The sequence below is a fragment of the Aythya ferina genome (genome assembly GCF_964211825.1).
Source record: "Aythya ferina genome assembly, chromosome: 3".
NCBI classification, from domain to species: domain Eukaryota; kingdom Metazoa; phylum Chordata; class Aves; order Anseriformes; family Anatidae; genus Aythya; species Aythya ferina.
In genome coordinates this window covers 12,390,779-12,417,475 of record NC_140298.1, presented here as the reverse complement: position 1 = coordinate 12,417,475, position 26,697 = coordinate 12,390,779, and the positions used below count along the sequence as shown (strand labels likewise).

The window sequence follows — 26,697 nt, the reverse complement described above, 5'->3', positions numbered from 1 at the left end:
GTAACTCCTTGGGTTATATTCACAGGTATTCCTCTTCAGAATTACCATTTTGTTTTGCTCAAGTTTGTTGTGTTTTGCTCCCTAAATAGCCAGGTCCAAGATAGAAATACAGCATCCTTATCCCTAGTGCTCAATTTCAGGGTTAGCAGCATCTTCACAGAGCTTCCATTAACCTGCAAGTCTGTCCTTTCAGCTCCTTAGCAAGGACTCCGCATCACCTCCTTTTATCTGTGCTGCACTGTAATTATACTGATTTAGGCGTTGCGGTTTTACATTTGAGGTTTTCTGCCTGTAGGGTATCTTTGATGCTGATATTTGTCTTTCAGTGAGAACTTATCCTTCCTTTTGCTTCTGTTCTTCCTCCTTTATGCCTCCCTGCTCTTCTGCTCCGGAGTACCTCACTGGACTAGCTCAAATCTTTACCTGGCACCCTGGCCATGGGCTACCTGTTTTCTGCCTGTGTTTTGTTGATGCCATTTGGTGCAAAAAGCCCTGCAGAAACTTGGTGACGAAGTGAAGCAGACATAAAGGGCTGCTGCCTCACACTCTCCCACCTCCCTCAAACCCTTTTTTTTTTTTTTTTTTTTCTGAAGGGAATTTTTCAGGGTCTACCAAGAAACAGAAAATACCCAAGTGCTGGTGGTTCCTGCTCCCCTGCTTTGGCTACTTTGGCTGCCTTGCTCTGAGCCCTGAACGAGAAAGTGCACAAGCAAGAAGCCCTCTTGGCCCTGGCATCCTTAATGAGGCCACGCAGGACAGGAGACTGAGGTTGGCAAAGAAGGCGGGGAGGAGCCGGTCCCGTGTCCCTGCCCCAACTGCTGGCTGCCTCGTTTGGGTGCCACGGGAGGTATTTAACAGCCTCAGAGCTCGGCGAGGTAGCACAGACCACGCCAGCACCCGGCTCGCACCGTATGGCCCCCTCCACCCATCACTTCCCGAGGCTTCTCGTGCTCCCTTCACAGCAGCGTGCCAATCTAATTAAAAGAGAAAAGAGTCGGTATCCTCTCCTTCCAAGCGCCTGATTTTTGCATGGGGATGCAAGGATGTGACCTGAAGATTACATAATTAGAAGGCATTTGTTATGCCTGCGTTTCAAATCAGTGATTAGCATGTGACAGTCCCGTCCTGGGAAACGCCAAGCCACCATTGCTCTCCTCTCTCTCCTTCCTTGCACACTGCTAATTCCCAACTCTGGCAACCGCCAGCGCTGAAGGCTCTTCGACTAGCCTGGGGTAAGTTTAAAATGTACTCAGCATGAGATGAAGTGTGGGATTAATAATGCCAGTTTCCTATTATTGGAAAAAGCTTGAGCTGGAGGTATTTCATATCGCATGTGCAGAATGTAAAATGCTATTTAAAATATTTTCCATCTTCAGTGCCCAGTTATTTCCAGCTGATTTCTTCTAAGACGGTGAACGGAGATCTCACTTCATAGTGTGCTGGAGAATCTTGTGAGGATGCATTTAGAGTAAGGGCTCTAGAGAGGCTGAAAGGACCTGTTTTGCTTTTACTGTTTAAAGAGCTAAATCGAGGTCTCTTGCTAGATTGAAGTATTTGGATGATAATAACTGAGTTAGAATTAGCTGGAGGCAAAGCATGAGACTGAAGAGAATATCAATGATTATTTTTTTTTGCTCTCTTAGAGGACTGGAGGTGTTCTTCAAGTGGGCTATTTAGAACAGACAGCAATCTCAGCCAGGAGAATTGTGAAACAGTCACCAGGAAGATCCTAAGCATTTATTTAGGAAGACTGTGGACGTTTAACAACTTCTACAGAAGCAGCAAAAGTACATAGGGATTCTCCTGCATTGTTCCCCAATTCCTGACTTTGAGAACAGGACAGAAAGCCAAAGGAAGAACTGTTATCCCTCGGGCTAGGCTGTAAATGCTTTACCTAACTTAGACTGTTTGCATGCTGATGCTTGAGGTATTTCAGTCACTTTTACAAGTGATCCTACCTACAGTTGATTATTTCTGCCATTCCACGTGGGGGTCCAAGGCAGACTGCTAATGTGGCTGCTTGTCAGCAAGGAAAGTGTCCCGTGGTGGGCTGGCACACCAGGCAAAGCCTGGACTTGCTGTGGGAAGAGGAAACAGGCTCACAGAGGGCACGCAGGGCTTGCTCTCTCTGCTAATGTGCAGATATATTCATGTAGGTGCATATGGAAAGGGGTTAAAGGAGTGGGGCTTGCTCAGTATTGAAAAAAAGAAGGTGAAGACTGAGGGGTGCCTCCTGCTGCTTTTAACTGCCCTGAGGGGGTTATAAAGGAGACGGAGTCCAGATTCATCCCAGAGCCACACCGTGAAAGGACCCAAGGCAATGGGCACAAGCTGCAGCAAAGGGGAACGTCCCAGTTGGGCACAAGGAATGAATGTTCTTCCCCAGGGTGCTGGATGACCCAGAGAGGCTGCAAGGACTCTCGTGTAGGAGTTATTCAAACCTGGATGCAGCCCTGAGCCACCTGGGCTAGCTCAGAGTTACACGGGTCCCTGCTCACCTAGACCCTGCTGTGAGCTTATTCCTTCAGTTCCCTGCTGGCAGAGGCAGGATTCGAGCAAGCAGCCCGCACCCAGGGCCTCAGGGCTGAACACCAGTCCTATTTTCCATCCTCTTCTGTCACCCTCGAGGAAGAAGCAAAACTGTTCAGCAAAACTCTTGCCCTCGGTGAGGACAGCACTAACAGCTTCCCCACCCAGCAGTCAGCAGAACAAGAGGCCAAGCACTCGCTCCAAACCACAGAGAGGTTTTGTTTTAGCTCTGAGGAAGGACTGCCTACTTTTCCTCCATATATTCAGCAATTCAACAGAACCAGGGGCAGACAGGCAGTGTTATATATTCGTGGAGTCCAGCAGTGAGTCCTAAATGCTGGAAAACATCCAACATAATGCATTTATTTAACGTAACTAAGAGCAGTACGGTGACTCAGGAAATTGTGGGCTGCAGCTAAAGGACACGCGAAAGACAGCCTTTCTGGTAAAACAGGGAACATCTTCTGGACCCACTTCACCAAGGTCAACCTACTTTGCGGTGCAGACACACAGCAGAGCTCCTGGTGGTGCCTGGAGCAGGAGGGGATGGCGGCATCCCTGGTGCCCCAGTTTCAAAGCCTCACTCCTGAGCTCTGCAGAGGACAGAGACTGGGCTCAAGCATTGTCCTTGCCTGAAGGAGCGTGACGTGGAAGCTCCTCACTTAGCTCTCTGTGGGTCTCACTGTATGGGAATTGTTTCCAGTTCCCTCTATAAGGAAAAATTTCTGCAGATACCAGGAAACCCCAGTGTTTCTACAACCCAGGAGATAAGATGAGCAAGGGTCCCCCTCCCAGTCCTATGTGACTGAGAACAGAAGATAGGGAACAGGACAGTGACATGTCCTCAAAAGAGCCCTTCTACAAGCATTACGCTTCTCTAATTAAAATCCCAGCTAGGTTATTCTTCATATCAGACATACCTCTTTTTTTTGTACTGGATCCAAGAGGTTGCAGGGTATTTATTACCTGTAGCACAGCAGTGGGGGCGCCTCCTGTGAGTTTCCCTTCCTTATGTGCACCGTCCCTCATGACAACTGCAAGTTTCCTTGTGTTACTGCAGGGCAACCACGGATGCTCCTCGGACAGCATCCTTCACGCTGTGGGGCTGACGGCATAGCTCCGAGCGATGTGCTGGGCAGGGGGGCTGCAGAAGCGGGACCTAGACAGAGACACGAGTGTTTTGAGGTCTCAGATGCCTGTGAGGAGGTGGTCTGAGAGAGAAAGCTCCCAGAGCATGGTAGAACAGATTCATGCTTTAATTCTGGCTTTTCCTCACCTCGGGTGCCTGACATTGCAACTTGTTTATATGCACTTTCTTCATACATCAGTCTCCTGACTGCCGTATTTAGGGGATTGCAGTATGGATTACAGGTCTCCTTTTTGTGTGTTCGGATGTATACGTGTATGCATACATGTATATATCCCATGTGCTGATATTTTCCCCCAGTTTCACCCTTCTCCATCCTTTCCCAGCATGAAAGAAATGTTTTCTTTCCCTTCCGTGAGGGAACCAACATTCAAACCCAAACATACCTACGATGCTTGCTAAGCAAGCGGCTGGATAATGCTGTTCAGCAGCTGAGGGCTGAAGCTGTCGTTTCCCAGCTCAGACAGCTCTGCTCTTCCAGCACAGCTCAACAAACGTCTGCCTCTCCAACCCGGCAGCATTACGAGCTGCTGCTCTCCTGCTTCCAAAATGCTGCGCTCCCACACCAGATGCTCTTGCTGCTGGCAGGGTACACCCCACAATGCTTCAGCAAGTGGACAGTAAAATTATAAAATATCTAAGGCTATGCAGCTGATGTACTTGGAGGCATATTCATGTAATTAATTCCATACTAATTGATGGTTATTAACAATTAACTACTACATGGTGGTATATTGCTACGACTGGTCGAGTAAGGCATTAATAATTTAAAGGCAAAAGAACTGTTAAAGATACATGGTTTTGGTAAAGAGAAAAAAAATGCAATAAACTTCTGGTCAACAGCTGTTTTCACCGAAAATGTTTATCATAGAGAAGGTTGTATTTCTTTCAGACCTGTTTCGACTTTCCAATTTGTTCCTTTCCCACCCTCATCATTGTGAAAAACAATTCTGAATTCTGAAAGCAGTTCTCAGTGTTACTCAAGCTGGCGCCACCTCATTGGGCCACTAACACAAGCCTCAGGAATTTGCCACGGCATTGACTAGTCTACACTGGGAACAAAGTTTAACAACTTTGCTACTAAACAAACTGCTACTAAGGTGAAGTTAAAAGGCTGTTTTAACATTTAAGAGACCCAAACTTTTGTAACTTTCTCCTCAAGACTACTAAAGGATGGGTTAGCTACTTTAAAAACAGCAGCATATTTATTTGTTTCGGAACCAAATAACATTCTCACCATCCTTAGAGTACCTAAAAATATATATACATATATATTTTTCCCACTAAAGAGGGCTGGAGCACATAGCACAGAAGAAGCTGATGGAGCTGGGTTTATTCAGCTTGGGAAAAAGGGAAGGCTGGAGGGTCCTACTGCCATCAGCAACTACTTGTAACAGAGGAGACAGTTAGGCTTTTCTCACAGACACAATGAAAGGACAAATCGCCGTGGGCACAAGCTGCAGAAAGGGAAAACTTGGCCAGAAGGAAAAAAAAAATCTTGCCCAGGGGAGCAGTGCTGCCCTGGGACAGGCCCAGAAAGGTTGTGAGGTCTCCATCCTCGGAGATGCTCCAGCTATGACTTGACGTGGCTCTGATCAACCCGATCTAGCTTTGGGGCCAGCCTTGCTCTGAGCAGGGAGTCAGGGGACTCCATCTGAACTCTGCCATGAGCCTAGAAGTCTTCCGAACCAAAAGATAATCCTTATGCTATCAGCTGATAGAAACCAGGTTTAATAAATTGGAACATTTACCTTACTGCAAACCAGGTGTCCACCTAGCAGCTTTCCCTGCCTGCCTCACAAAGCCCACAGCAGCACCCAAAGCCTGAAGTTCTGACCCTTCACCTTTGCTCAGGATTTCCAAACAAGTCAGGAAAGGCTCCTCTGTCCTGAGAAGCAGCCCTCCTACAATTAAGCAGCTTATCCTTGCGTTAATCCTCCACCTCAAAAAGATGCTAAACCTCAAGTCCCTTCAGTGCTACGCTTTCAGCCCTCATCATACCCTCAGAAAGAGAGGCCTTGGCTGCCACCAGAAATGCCTGCTTTGGCAGCATTTCCTACAGCCTCCCAGAGCTTCTCTTGCATCTCCCGCACCTCTCCCACCCATTTAATGCTTCAGTGCTTCGTGCCCTCCTCTGTGCTTGCTTCCCTGAAAGCACCACCCCAGGCTTCTCCAGACCACAGCAGCTGCCAGCAGAGCCTTGGGCATATCCACGTCAAACGGGAACCCAGATGGGAGATTATTCCACACTCCTGTGCCACATCTGGTTTCCTAGTAAGGCTGGGCACAAGGCAACTCGCATTAAACCCTGGGGAGATGAGGTGTGGACGTGGGGCAGTGCCCACGCTCAGTCTGAGCTGGTACAATCCATTTTTCTGGGGCTCTGCTGCATCACTCATAAGTTATTACCTTAAGACTGTTCCCAAGGTCCTAACCCCACTACCAGTCAGGGAGAAAACCGCCAGAGAAACCAGGCATGGCAGTACAATGCCCTCAAAAGTGCAGCAGCACTACGAAGGCGATAGCTCTGCAGCCCAAACCCAAGCCTGGGGGTCATTTTGGGTGATCATTCACACCGCAAAAAGCTGGTTCTCTGATCTAGAGAACAAACATCCAGAAAGATGTTTATTTGCATCTTACTTTTTCAAATACATCTCATTTTGCTTCTGTGGTCAAACACGAAGCATCGTGCTGAGCGAGTAGTCTCTGGAATTACACAGGGCTTCAGTCACCATCCACATAAGCACAACTGGCCTTGGGCTGGGAGGGAAATGTTTGTACTGGCAGCCCAACCTGCTTGTGGAGGCACCGAACCCAAACAAACCTTTAGGATGCTTCATTCCCTCTCACTTCCTTCTTCTTCTCATTTTCTGAATTTTGAGCATCCCTGCTCAGTAAATCCTTTCTGCATCTTTCTGCACTCAGGGTTCAGACCAGCTGACCCAGCGCAGGGCTCACATGTGGGCAACTCTCAGCCATGGGATGTTCCCAGTGACCAGCCAGAACCCTCCAGAGTGAGGACAGGAGTCCCCGCAAGGACGCACACCCCATAGCAGCCATGGATTCAAACAAACAAGAAGGTAAAGCAACCTCTAATTTCACTTCTTGATAGTATGGAAGAGAGTTAGGAAGAAAGCTGCCCTCATAGAACATGTTGGCAGCCACCAACCAGCCCCACGAAAACACCTCTTAGCTGTGGCAACCTTGCAAGGGGTTCTTGCTCGTGTCAGTGCCACATCCCAGGCTTCTGAGGAACTCCCAAAGCTAACAAAGAGCAAAGGGAGCAGCCTTCAGGAGTGCCCACGACTGCCAGCTCAGAAGACAGAGCCTGGATCATCTCCAGCCCTCTTAAAAGATGCTTGGTGGTGCCAACATTCATTCATGGCATGGGTAATGGAAGAGTTAATTCTTCTATTATTCTTCTTCTAATTGGACTAAATTAGGTCTGTGTACCTAGGCCCCTGCACTGTAGCAAGCTGAAAAGGAAATTAACTCAAGGATTTTTTTCCAATTAATTGGCGTGCCCCCATGGGCTGCAGATGTTCGCTGCAGAAATTGGGAGATAACCACAAAGCCCCCTGCTTCCCAGCTGTGAGGGAGCCACGCTCTGCTCCAGCTCCCGGCAGTGACTTTGCAGAGATGAGCTGGGTAGGGCTGGGTACACGCAGACAGGGCTTCTGCTCACACACACGGTAAAGGTGAGAAGTAAAAGCACAGCAGCAGAGTTGCTCTCCATTCTTCTGGCCTTTCTCAGTTGCACTTTCCTGCTTAGAGTGTGTCTGAGGATGTTACAGACTGATCCATCTCCAAAACCGAATGAAAGATCCCTGCAGACTTCTACAGGGCTGGCTTAAACTCCTTGCACTATTTATTAGTTTGAAAACCACAAAGAAAATGAGGTAAGAGAGAGCCCGTGGCCCTTCCTTGTTGTGCTACCTTTGCACCTGACACCTCCAACTCTTCACAAAGCAACCAATACGCCCACCATTTTGCAGAAAGAGCAGCTCCCTGTCCTCCATGCACCTGATTTGTATTGTGCTATTAATTAAGAAACATGCCCTCCTGATTTTTTGGGGTCAGTCATTACCACCCCCACAGTAAGACTCCAGCATTAACTTTTACATCAGAACAGACCCGTACCTTGGAGTCTTCTTACAGTAAGTACACTGGCTGCTTTCTCAAGCCCCAACTCCAGGAATCCGAAGAAAGTTTCATTATTTCCTTCAGGCCAGAAGTTGGTTTCCAGTTCATGAGGCTGCCTAAAACAAACAAACAAACAAAAAAAAGAGCTGAAAACAGACCCTGAAGGGCCAACCTGTAAAATAAAAACAACTTGTCATTTAAAAGATGAACCTTGGCACTTGGTGAGAGCTGGCTGATCAGGTTTGACCCCAAACAGCCCAACCAACAGGCAATGCTGGTGATGGTTATTCCTCCCAGTCAGCCTGCTGTCCCATTTTCCTCAGGAAGAACCTTGGGGAACACTCCCTGGAGGGTCAGTGCTTGACCCTATAACCAACCCCCATGGCTACAAGACCGACCGGCACAAGGAGCAAATGGCACATGAGCAGAGAGGGGCAGACGGCCTCTCCTCTGCCTCTCCCTTCTTCCAGTCACTAGGGAATTTGCTTACATTCCTCTGAATCAGGACAAATTCTAGAGACCAAAATAGGGCCAATGCATAGGTGCCCTTGGCAGTAACCCATATTCCCCCTCAGGGGCAAAGTAATCAGAACGTAGGTGTGCCTTGTAAAGCTCTTGACTTCCAGGCTTCAACTTTCCACTTCGTGGAGTTACTAACCACTTAAAACCCTCCCTGCACCTATTTCAAGCCTCTGCAGGACCGAATTTCTGTCGTTTTGATGGCCCAGATGGGCAAGGTACTGAGCACTTGCAGCCAGCACAGGAAGAGGGAGCTTGGCTGCCCCCAGAATCAGGCATGGGGTCACCAGCCACACTGGTGTTTGGCAGCAGAGAGGAGTGAAGGAAATTACTGGAGGCAAGAGAAAACTCACCTTGTGAACTGATATTACTGGGGGGAGGCAATGCAGATGAGGAACCAGGTGGCATGGTATTGTCTGGGAGGTGAAGGCCGACAGAGCCTGACACAGGGAATAAAATGGGAACCGATGGTAATCGAATTGCAATCTCCTCAAAGTGCCCGTGCAGCACAGCCAGCAGTAACTTCTGGTGGATAACTGAGGGTTTCTGCATAAAAGAGACAGTGTTAGAAGAGGAAAATAATAAATATATACTTGTTTTCAATCAAAATCCCTGTAATACCTAGAAATAATGTCTCTGCAGTGCCCAAATTGCTTTTGCAAAACAGCGATGCTTTTGCAAAAAAGCTCCTCCATGAATTAAGTCTGTTTCAAAAATGTTAAACCTAGCCCCATTACACAAGATCAGGTGGGAATCACAATGCCACAAGAAAACAGGAATTTAGAACTAATGAAAATACATTTTCGGGTGTTACAAAAGACACCATTACTGCTTGGAATGCACTGTGACAAAAATATAACTTAGAGCTTAAAATACACAGTCCAGACCAGCCTTTTTAGAAGGATAATAAAAATAAGTCCAAATAGTACAGGATGAAAAAAAAATCTCACAATTGCAGAATTGCAGAAGAGAACTAAAGCTGCTTCATGGGAAAACTCTGTTACTGAAGGCTGGTACACAGAACTGAACTTTCCAGGGGGCAATTTAGTTCTGGCAGGGCATAAAGGGGTTTCTCACTCCTTTGCATGATCAGTTCTGGACAGATACAGGGCAGCAAATGAGGTGAATCTAACATCTGATTTAGTTGAGCCGTTCCCGTTTTACAGCTGCAGTTTATTTGACAAACTATATAGTGTCCACACCTCCTAAAGTGAGACGTGAGTCCTTTAAAACTGATTTGTACCCCAAGAGGGACTTTCAAACCCTCTGTTCCAGTTATTTATAGCAACCATAATAAGTCATTTTAATTGACTGAAGTTCTTTATTCCCACAGGAGAGACTGAAAGTGTGCCTGTGAGTACCCCTGCAACACAGATTTCCCAGGTAAAGATGAGCAAAATGCCCTAAATAACTCCAAGATTTTAAAGAGTTACTAATAGATAGCCAGTAGTTAAAGCTAAATTAAGTGGAAGGAAAAATGTAGGCACTTACATGGAACAGGGTATCTAAAACGCACACACTGCATGAACAAATGTCACACGTATCACGTCTCAAGCCTCATCTTAAAAGACACTCCAGTAAAATTTCCCTGCTCACAACCACTTGTGTCTAGACAGGTGATTTGTGCGCTCAGCTAATTAACAAGCTGGCATCATTAGCACTGATTAGAGAATGCCGATTTACTGAGCCGGAGGCAGATTTCATGGCTGAGCTCTGATGAGCTTTCTCCAAACCCACTGAACTGTCCCAGGAGCAAGGATGTGTGATTGCCACGGCGTGGTACCAAGTCCCCTGGGGGCTCTGGGTTATCCTGGCAGCCTCACGGCTCCTCGGACCACGGGGTGCTACTGCCCAAAAGCCCAGGGCAGCTCAGCAGGCACTGAGTCTTGCTGCATGCCTCTGCTTGGGTCCTCAGCCCAGAGCTTGGAAACCCTGCGTTTGGTGATCAGGGTTTCCAGGGCTCCGTAGCTGCTCTTGGCATTGTTGTTCTGGCTGCAATGAGCCACTGTGGATGCGATGAGGTTGCCTGCACCGTGGCTCAGGGAGCACCCTGCCTGGAGGATGCAGGGTCAGTGTCTCCACAGCGATACTTCCTAAGCATTTCCAGGCTGTAGGAAATGTGGTGGTGTTTTGAGCACTTTAAACCCTGCTCCAGTTCAACCTGGAAGTGTGCTCTGACAGAGGAACACATCTCTGAACTGGAAACCTTGGCTGTTTGAGACCAGCCTCATCACCACTGTGACACTGCTGCCCCCAGTCGCTCCTAAGTGCACCATGGCAAGTGGCTGCAGTTCGGGGATGCCCCGTGCTGTAACAGAGAAGCTGCTGCTTGCCATGAACAAGGCACTGTTTCTCCTGCCTTATCCCCTTTCCCCATCCGGACAGCTCCAAGGAGATGTGACTGGGCTGGGCTGCTGCAAAGCCCAGTGCAGTGAGCCCAACGTGCATGGAAAGCTTGCAAGCTGCAGGACAAGCGTGCTGGGAAACCTCTCTCTCTAGTGGATACACTCTTAGGGCCAGGCTGCCTGCAGCCATAAATCTGCTGCCTTCCCACTGTGAGGCATTGTGAGGCTCCCTAATACTTGGCTGTAGCAGTGCTGCCTGTGACAAACATCACAGGGGGCAGCTGTACTGGATATTTGCTGCTCTCTGGTAAGAGAATACCTCATGCAACTCTGAAACATCAGATGTGGAAACATCACTGTGGAAAGTGTTGGACTTTGTGACAGATAAGGCTCAGCCCTCAACAATGGTAACTGCTTCCAGTTAACCACATTCAGGTGCTGTGCAAAGTGACGGGCAGTGGGTAAGCTGGGAAGTAACTCAGACAGTACTCCTTTGTTGCCACAGAAGGTTTTGCTCTCTTCTGGGACATATTTCTAACAGTAGACTTAGTCCTGGGCAATACTTCTTTATCATGAAACCATTTTCTACTGGTTTTGACAGTCAGCTCAAGGTCCCTGCGAGCAGGCAGTGTTAGTGTAAGGACCCTAGGCAGCTGCCAAGGGCTGCCTCAAAGACACAGAGCCGAGAACAGCTCTACTAGTGCTGGGGGAGATGTGTGGGCACCACTACTACTGAAAGAAAAGGCTTCCTTGCTTCCATGTGGGCACTCCCAGTGGCAGCTAGCACAGTAAGCCCAGCTCACCAAGGCTTTCCAGCTGCTTCCCAACATTTTCCATCTGTTTTCCATCTCAGGCCATGCTACCTATAAGCCATTCTCATCTCCTAGTCACAACCTTCTTCCTTGGGCTGCCTTTAAGTCTGAACAAAGCTTTATGCAGCAGCAGTAGTCACCATCTTTTTCAAACAGCTCAAATTGCTGGCACCTGCCAAGGGAAGATGGCAAGGCTCTGCAGCTCTGCTGCCTCTGGTCCTGGAAGCAGCATCCATTCCTTCCCCTCTTTGGGGACAGCATGGCAACTGAGACAGGAGGAGAGGCTCAGCAAAGATCTCACAGGCATTTTTAAGTTCACTCTGCCAAGGTAAAAACCAAGACCATGCTGAGAAATGGTTCTTGTTTGTCCTCTCATCTCACCCTTCTCGTCTCCCCCTAACCACCACCACTTCCTCCACGTGGTTATGGTTTCCCCCTCCATGTGAGAAGTGACTGCTCCCCTTTGGGACTCTACGAAGAGTTCACATTCCCATGGGGTTGGAGATGAAGTTAAAGATCACAAGCGACTGCTGCTCATTGTCCTTTGAGTTATGCAACACCAGGAGGAGATTCCCTCATTTCCTCATGCACAGCTACCTTTTAGAGCACAGCACTTCCAGAGTTTTTCTTCACACAGCTGAGGGAAAGGAAGGCAGGTAAATAGGACTCCCGATATTTTTGTTTGTTTTGTTTTGGGAACAGGCATGTGTCAGTTTTTGGGCACGTTCTAAGGATGCACTGTGACCTTGCAGATTCATTTATCCTCTAGGGATCAGGTAGTTCAAATTAACCTGCTAAAGTGTGTTCCTCTTCAACTTTATTTATTCCCATGAATAGCTGGAACCAGGTAACATACTACAGTTAAACTCTTGCCACGTTTCCATGCTAGGATGCTTTAGAAAACTGACCTGGCTTGACTTTCCAAGAGTTCACAACAGACCAGTGAACTCTCTCATTCTGCAAGCATAATCATCTGGGCAAGACATCAGCATGAACATCAGCATGAGCCTATGCTGCACAGCTTCCATTTGTTGTAGCAGCCCATGGGATTGAACGAGCTCAACCTAAAATCCAGTGCAGAAGCACTACACTGCAGGAGTTCAAGGGTGTGTTGCTCCTGTATTGCTCCACTCAAGCTTGGATGAAACTTGCATGCAATGCTGCGAGACTGTTTATGCTTCCTAGCTATGCTTCAAGCCGTGAAGGCAGCAGAGAAGGGAATTCTCAGGGTTTCAGGACTTCACGCAAGCTCTGGCAGGTGTGGCTGATTGATATTGCTGCTTTCATCCATCCATGGCAAAGCGAAATGCAAATGTAAGATGCATTTCTGTATCTGAAAAAGCTGTTTGCCAGCCACCTGGGGCCAAGGAAGGATGTCCCTGGCAGGATAGACCCAGAGCAGTGTCCTGCAGGACACAGAAAGGAACCAAGCTAGCAAGGTGACTGGAAAAGCAGAGGTTGGCCAGCAGTGAGCCCCCAAATAAAGTGACCATTTGCTGAAACACAGGGGATATTTTTGTCCAGTCTGTACTCCAAATCTCTTTCGGCTGCCTAAACTCTGGCTTTGCCACACAAGGCCACTGAACTCCCTGCAGTAGTCCTTTTTTTGTTGTTGACTTTGCTGATGCCTAGCAGGTTTTTTTTTTACTGACACCTCTAGATGTACATTGACTATCACCCCCTACCCTTTGCAGAGGATCTGTCTAGATCAGCCCCTTTCTTGAAGCATCTGAGGAGGAAACAGCCAGGCTTGCAGGCAGAAGCATTCCATTTTGAGCCTATTCTACCTGAATGTAGGTATCTCTAGGGCCAGCTTCCAGACTGCCTCCACTTGGAGGCTGCAAAGTCTCCACCCTGAGGCAGATCTCTAAACCAGACCTGACAAATCACACCTTTTCACTTTGAGGAAAATATATGATGCCTAATCCTGATGCAGGCTAGCTGAGAGACTTTGCCTCGGCAACATAAGCTTAATGTTTAAGGGACTGGCAAGCAACTGTGAGCAGGGATGGGAATATTACCATTTTGCACAGCTGCAGTAATTTATGCCCCCTCTGCTTCTCCAGGCACATACATTAGGATGTTTCATGATGCCAGGGCCATCTGACTCACCTTGCTAGGCGCTGATAAACGCACGGATACCAGAAGCAGTGTGGTTTGCCTCCCCTAGCAGCCATGGCTCCACGCAGCTCCTCTAACCCTCCAGGCTACACTCACTGCTCACAGGGTGACAACCACTGTGACATTCCTGCAGCACAGGAAGGCGTCCACTGTGTAGGGGCTGAATCATGGGATCTGGAGCTCCAGCTGGCCTGGGGAGTTAGGGATGACTGCCTGAGGAGGGAAGATGTCCTCTGCCCCCACCTCCAGCCTCTTCTTCTCCCCCCACCCCATCCCAGCTCCTGTCAGTCCCACTCCTCCTGCCCAGGCAGCTCTGGGAACGTGTAGGGGACTGTGGGGTAGGCACTGGGGTAGGAGTGGGGATGGCAGGCAGACGCCCTCTGTAAAGATGCTGTTGGTGTTGATCAGAGGAGGATGGTGCATGCCATTGCCCCGAGGTATCGGAAGCCATCTCTGCTCCATTTACAGGACTCAAGCGCCTGAGTTCCCCGGGGTGGCTGTCCTCTTACCACCAGTGCTCCAGTTTTGGACTCAGTTTATAACCAGATGTTAGGCCGAATTTCTGTTGTAAAGGTAAAAAAAAAAAAAAAAAAAAAAACACAAAAAAAAACACTGGTACCGAAGCACCTTGGGCCGCGACCTCGCCGTGGGCTTTGTGCAGGCAGAACAAGCGCCTTGCTCACAGCAGTGGGGGCAGAGCTCAGGGCTGCTGGCCCATGGTATCCCTGAAGAGGGTGTCCCCGCTTGGCAAGCTGCCTGTGTCCCCTCACTGCCCACCTCCAAACCTGCCTCGTCTGCTTGCTGTGCCAGCCCGGCTCGCCCCGCTCTGTCTCCTGCTTCGCCCAGCTGTCAACCGGCTGCCTCCAGCTTAGGTTGGGAGCTCTTCCAGCAGCACCAGAGCCTCTAGGGACAGAAAACAGGGAGAGTGGGCACACTGTCCATGCCAGGGGAAACCCCCCCACTCCCTCCCCATCACAAGTTAAGAGCTGTCTCTTTCCCTGGAAAGGGCCCAGTGATAAAGGACAGAGCTGCTCCACAGCCCTCTGAGAGCGAGGAGGTGCTAGACCTATCCGGGGAGAGCACCAGCCCCACACGTGTATGGGGGAGGAGGTCTTGCTCAAAAACTCTCACATTTTTGACTGCTCAGCTGCTTTTGGCATTGATAATCTGGCTGCTGTTACTGAAAACCCTTCTTGGCGTGTTTCAGGCTGTCTCCTCCTTCTGGAGACTGACAGGCTGCAACCTGCCAGCGGGGGCTGGAAAAACTCTGGGTACAAAAAGGGGCACAAGGATTGCCCAAGTCAAACGCCTCCTGCCACGTACTGCAGCAGGAGCTGAACCTCCCCCCATGTCTCCCAGCCGTAACAGGAGGAGGAGAAAGAGGACAGCAGCTTACAGGAGGGGTTACACCCAGCCTTCATGCCACTCTGAGCCACGGGTGACCCTCGGGGACACAGCCACCTGTGTCTGGGAGGAGGGACTGAGCCCACCGTGTTTGTGGTTCCTCTAGTTGCAGGCATTAGCCTCTGAGTTGAAGGCGGGTTTCACAGAAGCAATGCAGGAGCTGTCGCGAATCCAGCATGGCGAGTACGCCCTGGAGGAGAAGGTCAAGAGCTGCCGCTGTGCCATGGAAGAGAAAGTGGCTGAGATGAAGAACTCCCTCAACACCTTCAAGGTAGGAGCACAGCTGGCAGGGGGCTGCACACCTGCCACATCAGCTCAGGTGGCGTGGAGCTTTCCTCTGCCTCCATCAACCCTTCCTGCTCTCAAAGAAAACGAAGGGGCAGTTGTTTCAGATGTATCTGCTGCAGTTCCTCTGGCTTTGCATCTTCCCTCCAGAACCCTAACCCAAGTGTAAAATGTGCCCCGGTGTGTTTAGCCTTCGTGAGGGGCCACTACACAAGTGCTGCCTGCTGCTTTGGGAACGAGAGACCCCTGCTCCGGGCTGCACACACAGCAGGCACACAGCATGTTCACAGGCAGTCGCTGTGCCATACCTCTCCCCAGGTCAGGTCTCCTGCATTTCCTGCAGGAATCAAAGCTGCTGGGGAGCAGGGAATTAATACAAAACCCTAAAGCTTTTGAAGTTGAGTTCCCACACGGCTGGGAGGAAGCGCAGCCTGGTTTGATCTGGCCCAAGGGGATAAAGACAAAGGACTGGGGAGAGAGCCTAGCAAGGGGGCCTGATGTGCACTTTAAACCAGTCAGCATCTCCACGCAGAAACTGGATGGCTGCCTGTGAGGAGGCAGGCAGAGGAACCGTTTTATTGTTTTTATGGTAAGTTTTCCCCATGGGGTTTTGCTGAGTCAATAACACCTTGTGAAGTTAAAGCGGGCTGCTTACCAGGAAAACCCGTTGCTGTCCCTGGGATGGGGAGAGGTGGATGGTGCTGAGCAGGAGGAGCCCCGTGGGCCCAGCTGAGCAAGGCAGACAGCAGGAAACGTAAGGGCACATGGCAGAGGTCTCAAAGCAGCCAGAGGCAGGGTTATCTAGGGCATGGATATGGGGGGAAGAAGGGTTTTAAAACCAAGACACAAGCAACAGGAGTGGCAAAAGCTGATCTCCTTCTGCCTCATGTCTATACTGTCTAAACAAACTCCTGGTGAAGCCACCTCCTCGCTCAGGTAAAGTCCCTCTCCTCTGGTTTACAGGGACTTCATGCATCAGAGAGCTCTATATACACACAAGGCTTGGTTGAAACTGCCTGAGGGATGCCAATGGGGAGGATATGCTGTCAGTGAGCCACACACACAGCAAGGTTACAGCAGGCATCGTTTCTTTAGAAAATCAGGCTAAAAAGGCAGCTTCCAGGCCCTAATTTAACTGTTAGCAGATGAAGCCCTACATCTCCATTTCCTAGCAGTGCTTTAACCACAGGATCTCATGTTCCTGTGATCAAATCAAGCATTGCCACACTGTGCATGGCACATATTACACACGTTAGACTTGAAACAAAAGACATGAGACAAAAATTCACAGGGACACTTTCCTGCAGCACCCCAAAGCACCTCCAGTCCACACCAGCCACGTGCTCTATAAGGCTGACAGGCACAGTGGGAATGCTTGTGCTTTTGCTTGTTCCTCAGGAGGAGCTCAGCGATGCAAAGTCAATGATTGAAGAAATCAGTGCCAAGCAGGAGGAAATGCAACAGAAAATTGAGCAGCTTCAGCAGGAGAAGAGGCGGGAATCACGGAAAGTGAAAGCTAAGTAAGGGCCTGAACTCCAGGGTTCCAGAAGTGCTAATTAGCAGTGGTGTCCATTCTGCTCATTTCCTTACAACTTCATCTAAGTTTTGTCCTAGCTGGACATGTACATAAATCCTGATTGTTACTGGAAGCTCCAGCCTTTAATTTCCCCCTGGCTTTTAGACACATACCCCATAGAGCACGTACAGCAGATAAACACCAACACCTCGGTGGGATTCCAGCAGCAACAGCCCCAGCAGCCCACAGGGAAAGCAGGTCCTGGTGAAACAAACAGACCTGCTAGGGAAGAAACACAATTGTAAGTCAGGAGCCTTCACCATTAAAAGCTATCCCAAAGCCAACCCCATCCAGACAATAGTGTTGCAGTTTCCCCTCCCTTCTCCCTCTGCCGAGCGTGCAGGACTCAGCAGGCTCCTGAGCGTGCAGCCATGATCTGCTTTCCTGTCACCAGCTTTTTCTGCTCTGAGCAGGCACACACTGGAGCACATTTGCACACTGCTGGGCCGCACTGTTGCTTGTGAGGAGGCAGACTGCTCGTCCACCTTGGCTCTGATTAGCCTCCCTCTTGATGATAGATGTACAGCTGACTTGGTGCAAGCACTTGGCTAGCCAAATCTAGGCTAGACCCTGAGCTAATTAAGCCCTTTAATTGGATAAAATATGCTCTGCAAAAGAGCAGATCTGAAATAACCTTCTCCTATAAGCACTGAAGTTACCTTTATAACATTGCTCATGAACTTCATGCATCAAACTCCTTTCCTAGTATCTGCTGGAATTGCCCTACTTCTGACTCTGTGCTTGTACTGGTGTCTGCCACAAGTGCAGTAGAGGATTCCTGTTTTCCAGCTGTCCCATTCTTTGTGTTTGTACAGAAGAGCACAAAAGGATGACCACAGCTCACAGACAGTGCCTACACCTCTCCAGGGCAGCCCATTTCGATCCATTAACCTCCCAGAACCTGTGATGATCAACGAAGATTTTACAAGCCTTTTGCACAACGTGACTTATGAAAAAGGTAGGAAAGACAGTAGGCAAGTACAGTGCCTTCCTCAGGAAAAAGAGTCCAGAAAAGGTCACTGGTTTAAGAGGACACTATGTTTTACTAAGGTGTCATCAGCAGGAAGAAAATGGGGGTGCAGCACAGCTCCTGGGTCTGTGCATGTACCTCAGTGTTGTGTCTCAGTAACTCATGGCCTCAGCACTGGCCTGGATTCAGGAGATACTGCCCTGTGAAAACTGTTCCAAAAGCCATTTCTTGCCTCCTCCAAGGAAAGGGAAGTAGGCTGGAGCTTCTTCCCTGAAATGCTAGTGGCACAAACACCCAATCAAGTAGAAGCCCCTGACAGAAACGCTACAACCCGTGGAGTTGTTTTCTTGTAAGGGAGCAGAGCACAGAAGGGAGGATCACAGGGACTGGGCTGACAGAACATCTGGTGTCATTAAAGGGACACACCAGTGGCTCATTTGACAAGGGGACATGGGAGCTGGTACATCAGCACACCAGGCTGGTGCTATCACTGCCAGCAAGGACAAGCCAGGACTGCTCAGGCTCCAAGGTCACACAACACTGAGCATAACAGGGACCCCACATTAGCCTGCCTGGAAGTACTACTGAAACAAAGACTGCAGGAAAAGCCACAACAGTAAGGAGTAGCTTCTTCCATGGAGGATTTAACAGGGTGTTCACATACCAAAAACATGAAAGAGTAGAAGATATAACCTTACAGACCAGGTTGGGCAGGAAGAAGCCTGCTTTACAGCCATCTTCCCTCGTAACGTTTCCCTTTGCTCTTCAACAGTGTCTGACACCAGGATCATGCCAATAGGAGATGGAAGCGTTAAAGTCGTAGCAGGTCCAGGTAGGAAAATCTCGAATTGCTAAAAAACAAACAAACAAAATACAGTAGGACTGACTGATTTAGAGCACTTAATTTACCGCATTAAGAAATGCTTTCAGAGCATGCATTTCATAAGCACGGCTTTCACTTTGCCATGGACCCCCATTACATCTCAGCTGCAAGTATGATAAAGATAAATCCAGAAGCCTGAAGTGCCAAATAACTGATGGACAATGCAACACACTGATATTCAGCAGGCAAAAACTTTCTCTGCTGCTTCTGCAGGTTCTAAGTGCCCTTGCAGAAAGGAAAAGTCAAAGCTCACTGATAGGACAAAAAATAATTAAAAGCCATCCTGCCACTTGGGAAAAGATGGTCTTTGCAGTTGCTACACACCAGTAGAGCTGGTGAGCTGATTATTCACCCACCAGCTTCCAGATTCCTCATAGACATGCCTGAATAGTAGCAAAGGAGTTTCTCTGGAAAAAAAAAAAAAAAAAAAAAAAAGGGTTAAGAACTTAGTGAAGGCCCTAGTAAAGGAACGCTAAGGATCCTGGCCGGCAATAGGACACATGAGAACAACTGTCAGATGTTTGCACTGTTCACTTGAAGCACTCACTGTTCTGGACAGCTCTTTGGCTAGAATCCACTTATAAAAAAAAAGAACAAAGCTATAGAAGATGGTTCATTGCAACCCAAATTCAAACTTTGCATTAAATTGCACTTAAATTGCATTAAAGCAATTCCAGACCAGTGGCACTACTTCACCTTCTACATTCTCTGTGATTTAATAGCCTCAGTCCATCAGTCCTGCTGCTGCTTATATAATCACTGCTGAAAGCTTTAAGAGCAATGGCAGTTTACATCTATTAAGAGTGGCATTTAAATCTTACTTATATTTTGTATTCCAAAATACCTGTCAATAAGCTTGTAATATTAACAAGTCCTTAAGCATCCCAAAACCCTGAAGTGCAACCATACTTGGAATGCATCTTTTTTCTTTTCTAACTTGTACCTGATTTTGGACCTTGTTTGGTCTGAAAATAAGTGATGGAGGAGTGCAAGCCTGGTTCTGCAGAAGTGCTCGCCAACTGCACTTCCATTTATAGCTGTAGATTAACTCTACAAAGCTATAGCACCTGCAAAGCAGGGAGAATGCTTCAAGCTCCCCATCCAGCACATTAGATAACCAGGTCATCTACCAGCTGTAGTATAACCTATCAACTAAGATGTCATGACCCATGCAGCTCTTTCCCATTGCAGGACCAACCCTGGAGACAGACGACAGCCTCAAGCCTCCCTTGACAACAGATGGCCAGTCAAAGGTGCACCTGCCATCAACGGTATGGAAGCAGCCCAAGGACACCAAGGACTGGGGAGACGAATACATCTCCAAAGAGCAACCAGAAAGAGGGAAAGACATGGGCCAAAGCAGATACAGCTCAGCTGACAACATTATATGTGAACCCTCTTTGGCTGGTAAGGGCAGAGGGGAAAAAATGTGGCCAGAGAGGCTCAAAGCTGCACTCACACCTGGTGTGAGCTGGTGATTGCTTTTTACAGATGGAGACATACAAGCCAATCTTCCCTGCTGGGAGGGAATGCCTCAGAGTCTCCAAGAGTTCCCCTTTCCAAGACCAGACAGGTTCAGGGTATTAGTGGGGTTGTGGACACTGTAGCTAGTTACGCGGGTGAAAAATACAATTTCTGTGGGAAACTGGATGTGAATCCCTGGTGTGGGTTGTTTTGCCTTTGATAGCTTTAATTTTTTCCTAAGATATCAGGGAAAAAAAGTAATTCACAGGGCAGAACACATTTGCTTTGGAGCTTTCTCAGCAAGCAATGCAACTTCAGTCATATCTGTTGCACACTGTAGCATGAGGCTAGAATCCTGTATTTGGGGTAAAACTGACATGGAGACAAGACATTGATCTAATTTTCAGCAGTTTCTGCTTTCATGACTTAATGTCAGTTCACCAGGGAAAATGTACTCTAACATGAGGCTGTCCTTGAGGTCAGCATTTCCTCATTTTTCAAACTTAACCATTATCTTCTGGAAGCCAAAAGGCAGAACATCGCTTTGGAGCTGCTGGAGTCAGAAAGGAAATATGTCATCAACCTTTCCCTGATCCTGAAGATCAAGGCCACATTGCAAGGGCCAGATGTGAAGAGGAGCACCAAAGAGAGAAGGTACTTTGTTTCATGTGCTCTCTCTTCTGGGGAATGTTCTTCAGTCTATTCTGCTTCACCCTCTCTACCACTTCTCTTTCATCCACACAGACCTTTAAACACGCAAAGCTTTTTTCTAGTTGAACATCAGAGGCAGTGGGAGGTTTTTGCAGTGATTAAAGACTCTAAGTAATAAGCCCCTGGCCAGTAGCTACAATCAGGTATCAATATATACAGACATACAAATGTATTTACATGCTGATAAAGACCTGTGGGACTGACCCAGCTGAGCAGTTTTAAACAGCTTTTAAACAGCTCCAGTCAACTACACACCAAACTGGAGAGTCTGCCTAAGAAACCTTCAAAACACTGAACAATACTCAATTGGGAGAGGGTACCTGCATGCACACGGCAGCCAAAACAGCCTCCTGGTGCAGTCAGGACTCCAACAAAAAAAAGTTAATAGTACCTGTGTGTAAAGCAAGCCCGTGCTGACCATCTGAATGCCAACTTCAGCAGTACAGGCTTTAACGCTGAGCTTCTGCTCCCTGTAACTGGTCTGATATTGTCTCCCTCCAGTTTCTTCCCCAACTCCCTGCGGTACCTGGTCCAGCAGCACGTTGATTTACTTCATGCTCTCCAGGAGCGAGTCCTGAGCTGGCCACGCCAAGGGATCCTAGGAGACATCTTCCTGAAGTTAACAAACGATGAGGTATGTTACAAACCCTTCTAGACTCTTCTGCTACTAATATATGATGTTTTAGCAGAATGATGGCCCACGGGCAAGCCAGGATACATTTCAGTAGAAGGGCTGGACTGTGGAGCTGTGGCTAGGGTAACGCCCTTCCAGCCTGCCCAACCCACAGTGGGACCTTTCCTAGAAGGATGTGTAGAATCCTGATCTGATGCTTTATGAGTTTTAAGACTCTTATATATTATCTAAGAGAAAAATTTCTTCTTCTCCAGACTCCCTACCCCTCCCATCTGCTACAAAGTTTAATACACTATACTCAACAGCTGAGCCATTCTCTTACTTGTGAGTTAAAAAAAAGTCCTGAGCCCTGAAAGCTTTATACAGTTAGCAGTTCTTCTGCACTGATGAGCTCCCAGGAGTGATCAGAGGGGTATCAACAGTTTTTCATTCTAGCTGGCTTTATGACCAAATATTTCTCTTAAGTTTGTTTGTTCTCTCTCCCCCCTCTGCTCTTTCCTCATTTATAAGAACAATTTTCTGGACTACTACGTTGCTTACCTGAGGGACCTGCCAGAATGCATCTCCCTGATCCACGTGGTGATCCTGAAGGAGGTAAATAAACTCCCTTCCCGCTTCACCGACACGTAATGGCACCACTCATGCCTGGCTTTCTTCCTGTTAGGCCTTCCCATGACCAGACTTTTCTGCCCATCTGGCTGTTCTGTTACTGAATACCAGTTTCCTGAATGTTGCCATGGCTGACAGGCATTTGCACCTACAAAAAGTAACTTTAACATGTTCACCACTGTGTGTAACCAAAACTGCATTTCTGCTGTGCCATGAAATGGTATTTCAGATAAAAACCTCCTAGAAAGCCCAGCTACACACATGCTACCCAGACCTGTCCTGGCCAAATACAAAGACTCCAGAAAAACAGAGGACCTGTCCAAACAGGGACACCAGATCTGAGGCTGTAGGTGCTAAAGTGCTTCTTTAGAAGAGAAGACAGTCAGTACTTTAGAAAACAGTCTGTACTGTTCAGCTTTAGGTATCTGGTCTCATCCTTGATTCTTGTTTTAAACTAAAAACACCTGAAGAAGTCAATCTCAGTTCAGTTCCATTTGGGACTCCATTCTGAACAACACTGTCTAGTTGGGGTTTCAATGAAACCTGACTAGCACACTTCAAACACACACCCCTGCTCTATCAGGCTGAGTGCCCCCCATAGATAGCCCCCTGCTAATGCTGGTAGAAGGATGAAGACCACTCTTGCACACACAGCTGGTGTACTTCTGTGAACTGTTATGACTGTTCATGGTAAAGCACTCGTTAGAGACCAGAATTATTTGGAAGCAGACATGTTTTATCGGTGGGAGAGACTCTCAAAGTTGCTTTCTCTATTTCAGGTAGAAGAAGAAATCAAATCTGATCTCTACATTCTGTTCTTCCATATAGTCCAGCGAATCCCTGAATACCTCATTCACCTACAGGTAGGGCCCCAGGATGGAAACTGTCTTGTTGAATCCTTATGACAAGGCATGACTTAACTCAGAGCCCGTACACAGGCATGTACGGCTCCAGGGCTTCTGGCTAGCTCAGAGGAAAAGCAAGTTGAGAACGACTTCATTTTCACTTTTTTTTTTTTTTTTTTTTTTAAACCTAAGTTTGCGTCTGTTTGCCAGTTCACCCCCTTGCCCTCACAGAACCAACCTCTCCCCTGGGAAACCAAGAGCTCTGTAACTCCTGTATCAGAGCTGGCCTCTTTGCTGAGTGATCCACTTGCCTTTTAGCTTAAAGACTGAGAGGACTAGAGGCTGCTAGGGGTAAACAACTATTCCCATGTAAAGACTGCTTAAAAACAGTACACAGGAAGGCAATCTGAATTGTACTAAAATATTTAAGACAAGGCAAAGAAAAATAATTATTTACCCAATGCTAAACTCAACCAGTTAGTCACCCACACCTCCCACGATTACATTTATGGTAGTTACTCATGCATTTGCACTGGAATAGTAGGTTGCAGGCCCTGTCCAAGTCCTTTAGAAACTGGTGCTCCCATAACGCACAGGGCAGCACCATCCACATTCTGATGTGCTAGTCTATGGTCCCAAATAGCACATTCTCCCCAGAAAGGGTTAGGGCACCCTCCAAATTATCTGCTCTCCTCTGTGCCCCAGAACGTCCTGAAGTTCACGGAGCAAGAGCATCCCGATTATTACCTGCTGCTGGTGTGTGTGCAGCGCCTCCGGGTTTTCATCTCACACTACAGCCTCCTCTTCCAATGCAATGAAGACCTGCTGATACAGAAGAGGAAAAAGCTGAAGAAGTAAGCACAACATCAGCTCATTCTCTCAATCACCAGGGAAAGGGAGGTGTGGGGCCAGCCCGCTAACATGGGGTTTAGGTCCCAGGCAACAGCAACGGGCACCTTGCTCTACTGAAATAAAACAAAGCCCTGTTCATATGAATGTTTAATAAAGCCCACTACTGGCGTTTGTTCTTCAAACTGAGGTTAGATTTGGGCTGGATCCTTCCACCTAACTCTAAGAGCGAAAGGGAATTCAGTTTAATCCTTCTAAACATGGCAGCCACATGTTTCTTCACCGCATTTGATTCCTTAAACTGATGGAAAAGTCATTCCCCAGTGGGAGAATATATTTGGACATAGCTGCTTCAGCAGCTTGGGGCCCTGCTGAACACCATGCGTGTGGCCTGAAACCCTGCACAGGCTAACCAAGAGACTGGGAGAGAACAGCACTACCTTATTTTACTGAGGGATGGGGGTGGGGGAAACAAATGCCTCCCATAACCATTGAGGTGAAATGTGGCAATACAACCCTTGAATGTAGATTCTTCAGTTGTGATTCCAGTTGTGGTTCAGGAGTCTTTGCTGAAACCAGGAGACTTTACTAAAATCGAAGTCATTGAGGGCATAGCACAGGATCAGGCTTCAAGGGAAGCTTTTCAGCGTGGAGGGTGGTAAAGGGCTGGAGCAGATTGCTGGGGTGGGACTGCTATCAAGAGAGGCATTGAGAATAGGATAGAAAGCAGGATTCCTTGCTGACTGGGACAGATTAGGTAGAATAGGTCTTTCCTTGGGGTGGGAAGAGGAACACGGGAGTATTAAGGACTCTCCCAGCCCTGTTTTCTGTGATTCTACACGTTCGTGCTCATTCCCTGCCTTATTTCTTAGCACGACGATGGATTTCTCCTCCCTCAGGTCGTCCCTGGTGAAGCTGTACAAAGGACTCACCTCCCAGTGCACAAGCCAAGAGGTTTCTCCAACACCCAGCGCGGCCTCCATCCGGGACAGCGGGATCCACTCGGAAGAGGCAATCCAGTCATTCCCACCAGCACCTTCCTCTGGCACGCCAACCCCGTAAGCCTATTATCCTAGCAGAAGGCTTTTAAAGTAGCCTTTTAACAGCATTTTGGGGCCTTTCTGCTTTCTTATATTATTTGACACTGACAAGAAGAGTTTGGCTCCATCTTGGAGCATCCCTCAAGTGGTAGCGTTATTAGATCAAACCTTAGCTTCCTTTTCATCAGACTGCCCAAACCAACCTTCCTCCCCTCTCAATCACTCCAGGCTGCTGCCTTGGGAGCCTCAGCTGGCTCCTCCCCAGATTCCCCACATTCATCTCAAACTGGGGACCCAATACAGCTCTGGGTGGGACCTCATCAGCAGAGGTGGGGAAAAAACAGCTCCCCTGACTCTGCTGGCTTACCTGAACACTTGGAGGGCAGGAACTCTCCAAGTACTCCTGAAACACCCCTGGGGACAGGGTCACCCACCCCAAGAGAGGGATCTCAACCACTTGAAATGAAAATCAGACCACAGAAAAATAAGACACGGTCCCTACATTACAGAAAAAAAGGGGAAGAAAAGTAAAAATCCAGAATGGAGTTGAACAGGAGAGACAAGCAGCAGTTGGCTTCTCCTCTCTGTTTCTGTCCATGTTGTGGTGTAGAGTACAAGAATCAGCCAAAACTACAGGATAAGCAGTCCTGCCTCTGCAAATTTGATCCTGCCTACCCAGCCAAGCATTTTATTATTTATTTATTTTTTAAATCAGTGGGAACTCTGTTATACTCTCCTCCAAGATATGAGAACACTTTGGGGTTATAAAACCAAGAAAATGGGGTGGGGCAGAAGGGGGATGTCTCTGTCATCCTTCAGTATTCCACTTCCTTTTGTTTTGTGTGTGTGTGTGTGTGTGTATGTGTGTTTGTTTCTTATTTTTAAGGCATTTGATGCCCCAGATGAAGAAACCCCAGCCAACTGTCATGGAGAACATCCAGGCTGTGAAGCCCCCTGACTGGGAAATGGAGAGCAGAAAACATGAGAGGCCAGAGAATATCCTTGCATCCTCTCAGCTCACGGAGCAAGAACTCAAGGCTCTGACAGCTCCCTTACAATCCATCCCCGAAATGGAGTACGAAGCACCACCTGCCGACGCTGTGGGAAACACGGAGAGAGCCATCAGGACCTCTGTGGAGCTGCTGCAGGATGCAAGGAACTTTGCACCAAGCTACGAAGAGTTCGACTACCCTGGAGAGGTGTTCACCCTGCCAGGCCCCTACGAAGACGATGCCTTCCAAAACCTCGCTCTCTTTGAGAATTGCTCCCCAGCCTCCTCCGAGTCCAGCTTAGACATTTGTTTCCTCAGGCCTGTTAACTTCACGTCAGAACCAGAGAGGACAGATCATGCCTTACAGCCGCTGCCTAAGAGCTGTACCCCCGTCAGCAGCAGTACTTACAAGCGCGAGATGTTCCACAGCAAAGGCAAGCAGCTGAGCAGGTCTCTGAAGGAGCTGCCGAGGAGCGCCGAGGGTGTGAGCTCCAGACTCTACAGCACACGGAGCAGCAGTGGGAGCCGGCTACAGCAGAAGCAGGAGAGGAATGTCCAGCCTCACATGATCTCAGCCTCATCCCGAAGCTCCCAAAGGAGCTACTTCCCCCCACAGAGAGGAGCGGGTGAAAAACAGAGCTTTTTGGAAGTAAGGAGGCTTAAATAGGAGGAGAAAAAAAAAAAAAAAAAGGCACGTGGTGGTGCAGAAGCAGCAACAGCAGCAGGAGAAAGATCTGAGATACAGTTAGGGCAGATCTTGCCAAGCTAGCTTCCAAATCCACACATTCAAAGCCCTCATCTGCATGTACGTGCCCAAGGG

General features: G+C 48.2%; 2 protein-coding genes across 7 annotated transcripts in view; one reads left to right on the top strand and one right to left on the bottom strand.

The window, feature by feature from the left end:
* LOC311434954 (uncharacterized protein) overlaps positions 1-26,697 on the bottom strand; it is a 32,240-nt gene that overhangs the window by 4,655 nt on the left and 888 nt on the right. Inside the window, exons 2-13 of the mRNA XM_084515452.1 lie at positions 26,287-26,406; positions 24,779-24,918; positions 23,745-23,819; positions 22,084-22,300; positions 21,436-21,522; positions 18,550-18,702; positions 17,541-17,782; positions 16,995-17,103; positions 14,394-14,519; positions 8,692-8,884; positions 7,817-7,935; positions 3,496-3,688 (exon numbers count right to left, since the gene is read on the bottom strand). Coding sequence (XP_084371578.1) covers positions 7,924-7,935; positions 8,692-8,884; positions 14,394-14,519; positions 16,995-17,103; positions 17,541-17,571 — 471 coding nt within the window. The 5' untranslated portion in view covers positions 17,572-17,782; positions 18,550-18,702; positions 21,436-21,522; ... (2 more) ...; positions 24,779-24,918; positions 26,287-26,406 and the 3' untranslated portion in view covers positions 3,496-3,688; positions 7,817-7,923. The remainder of the gene's footprint in view (positions 1-3,495; positions 3,689-7,816; positions 7,936-8,691; positions 8,885-14,393; positions 14,520-16,994; positions 17,104-17,540; positions 17,783-18,549; positions 18,703-21,435; positions 21,523-22,083; positions 22,301-23,744; positions 23,820-24,778; positions 24,919-26,286; positions 26,407-26,697) is intronic.
* ARHGEF33 (Rho guanine nucleotide exchange factor 33) overlaps positions 871-26,697 on the top strand; it is a 30,161-nt gene continuing 4,334 nt past the window's right edge. The window contains exons 1-15 of one of the 6 annotated variants that reach the window (XM_084515446.1): positions 871-1,232; positions 9,672-9,721; positions 14,085-14,189; positions 15,127-15,291; positions 16,704-16,825; positions 17,697-17,839; positions 18,624-18,683; positions 19,926-20,141; positions 20,723-20,852; positions 21,411-21,543; positions 22,054-22,137; positions 22,932-23,015; positions 23,703-23,851; positions 24,719-24,904; positions 25,773-26,526. In XM_084515446.1, the coding sequence (XP_084371572.1) occupies positions 14,163-14,189; positions 15,127-15,291; positions 16,704-16,825; positions 17,697-17,839; positions 18,624-18,683; positions 19,926-20,141; positions 20,723-20,852; positions 21,411-21,543; positions 22,054-22,137; positions 22,932-23,015; positions 23,703-23,851; positions 24,719-24,904; positions 25,773-26,526 (2,253 nt within the window). In that variant the 5' untranslated portion in view covers positions 871-1,232; positions 9,672-9,721; positions 14,085-14,162. Of the gene's footprint in view, positions 1,233-6,601; positions 6,757-9,671; positions 9,722-13,972; positions 14,190-15,126; positions 15,292-16,703; positions 16,826-17,696; positions 17,840-18,623; positions 18,684-19,925; positions 20,142-20,722; positions 20,853-21,410; positions 21,544-22,053; positions 22,138-22,931; positions 23,016-23,702; positions 23,852-24,718; positions 24,905-25,772; positions 26,527-26,697 lie in introns of those variants that run through there. The other 5 variants (XM_084515445.1, XM_084515444.1, XM_084515449.1 and 2 more) reach the window with 5 other exon arrangements.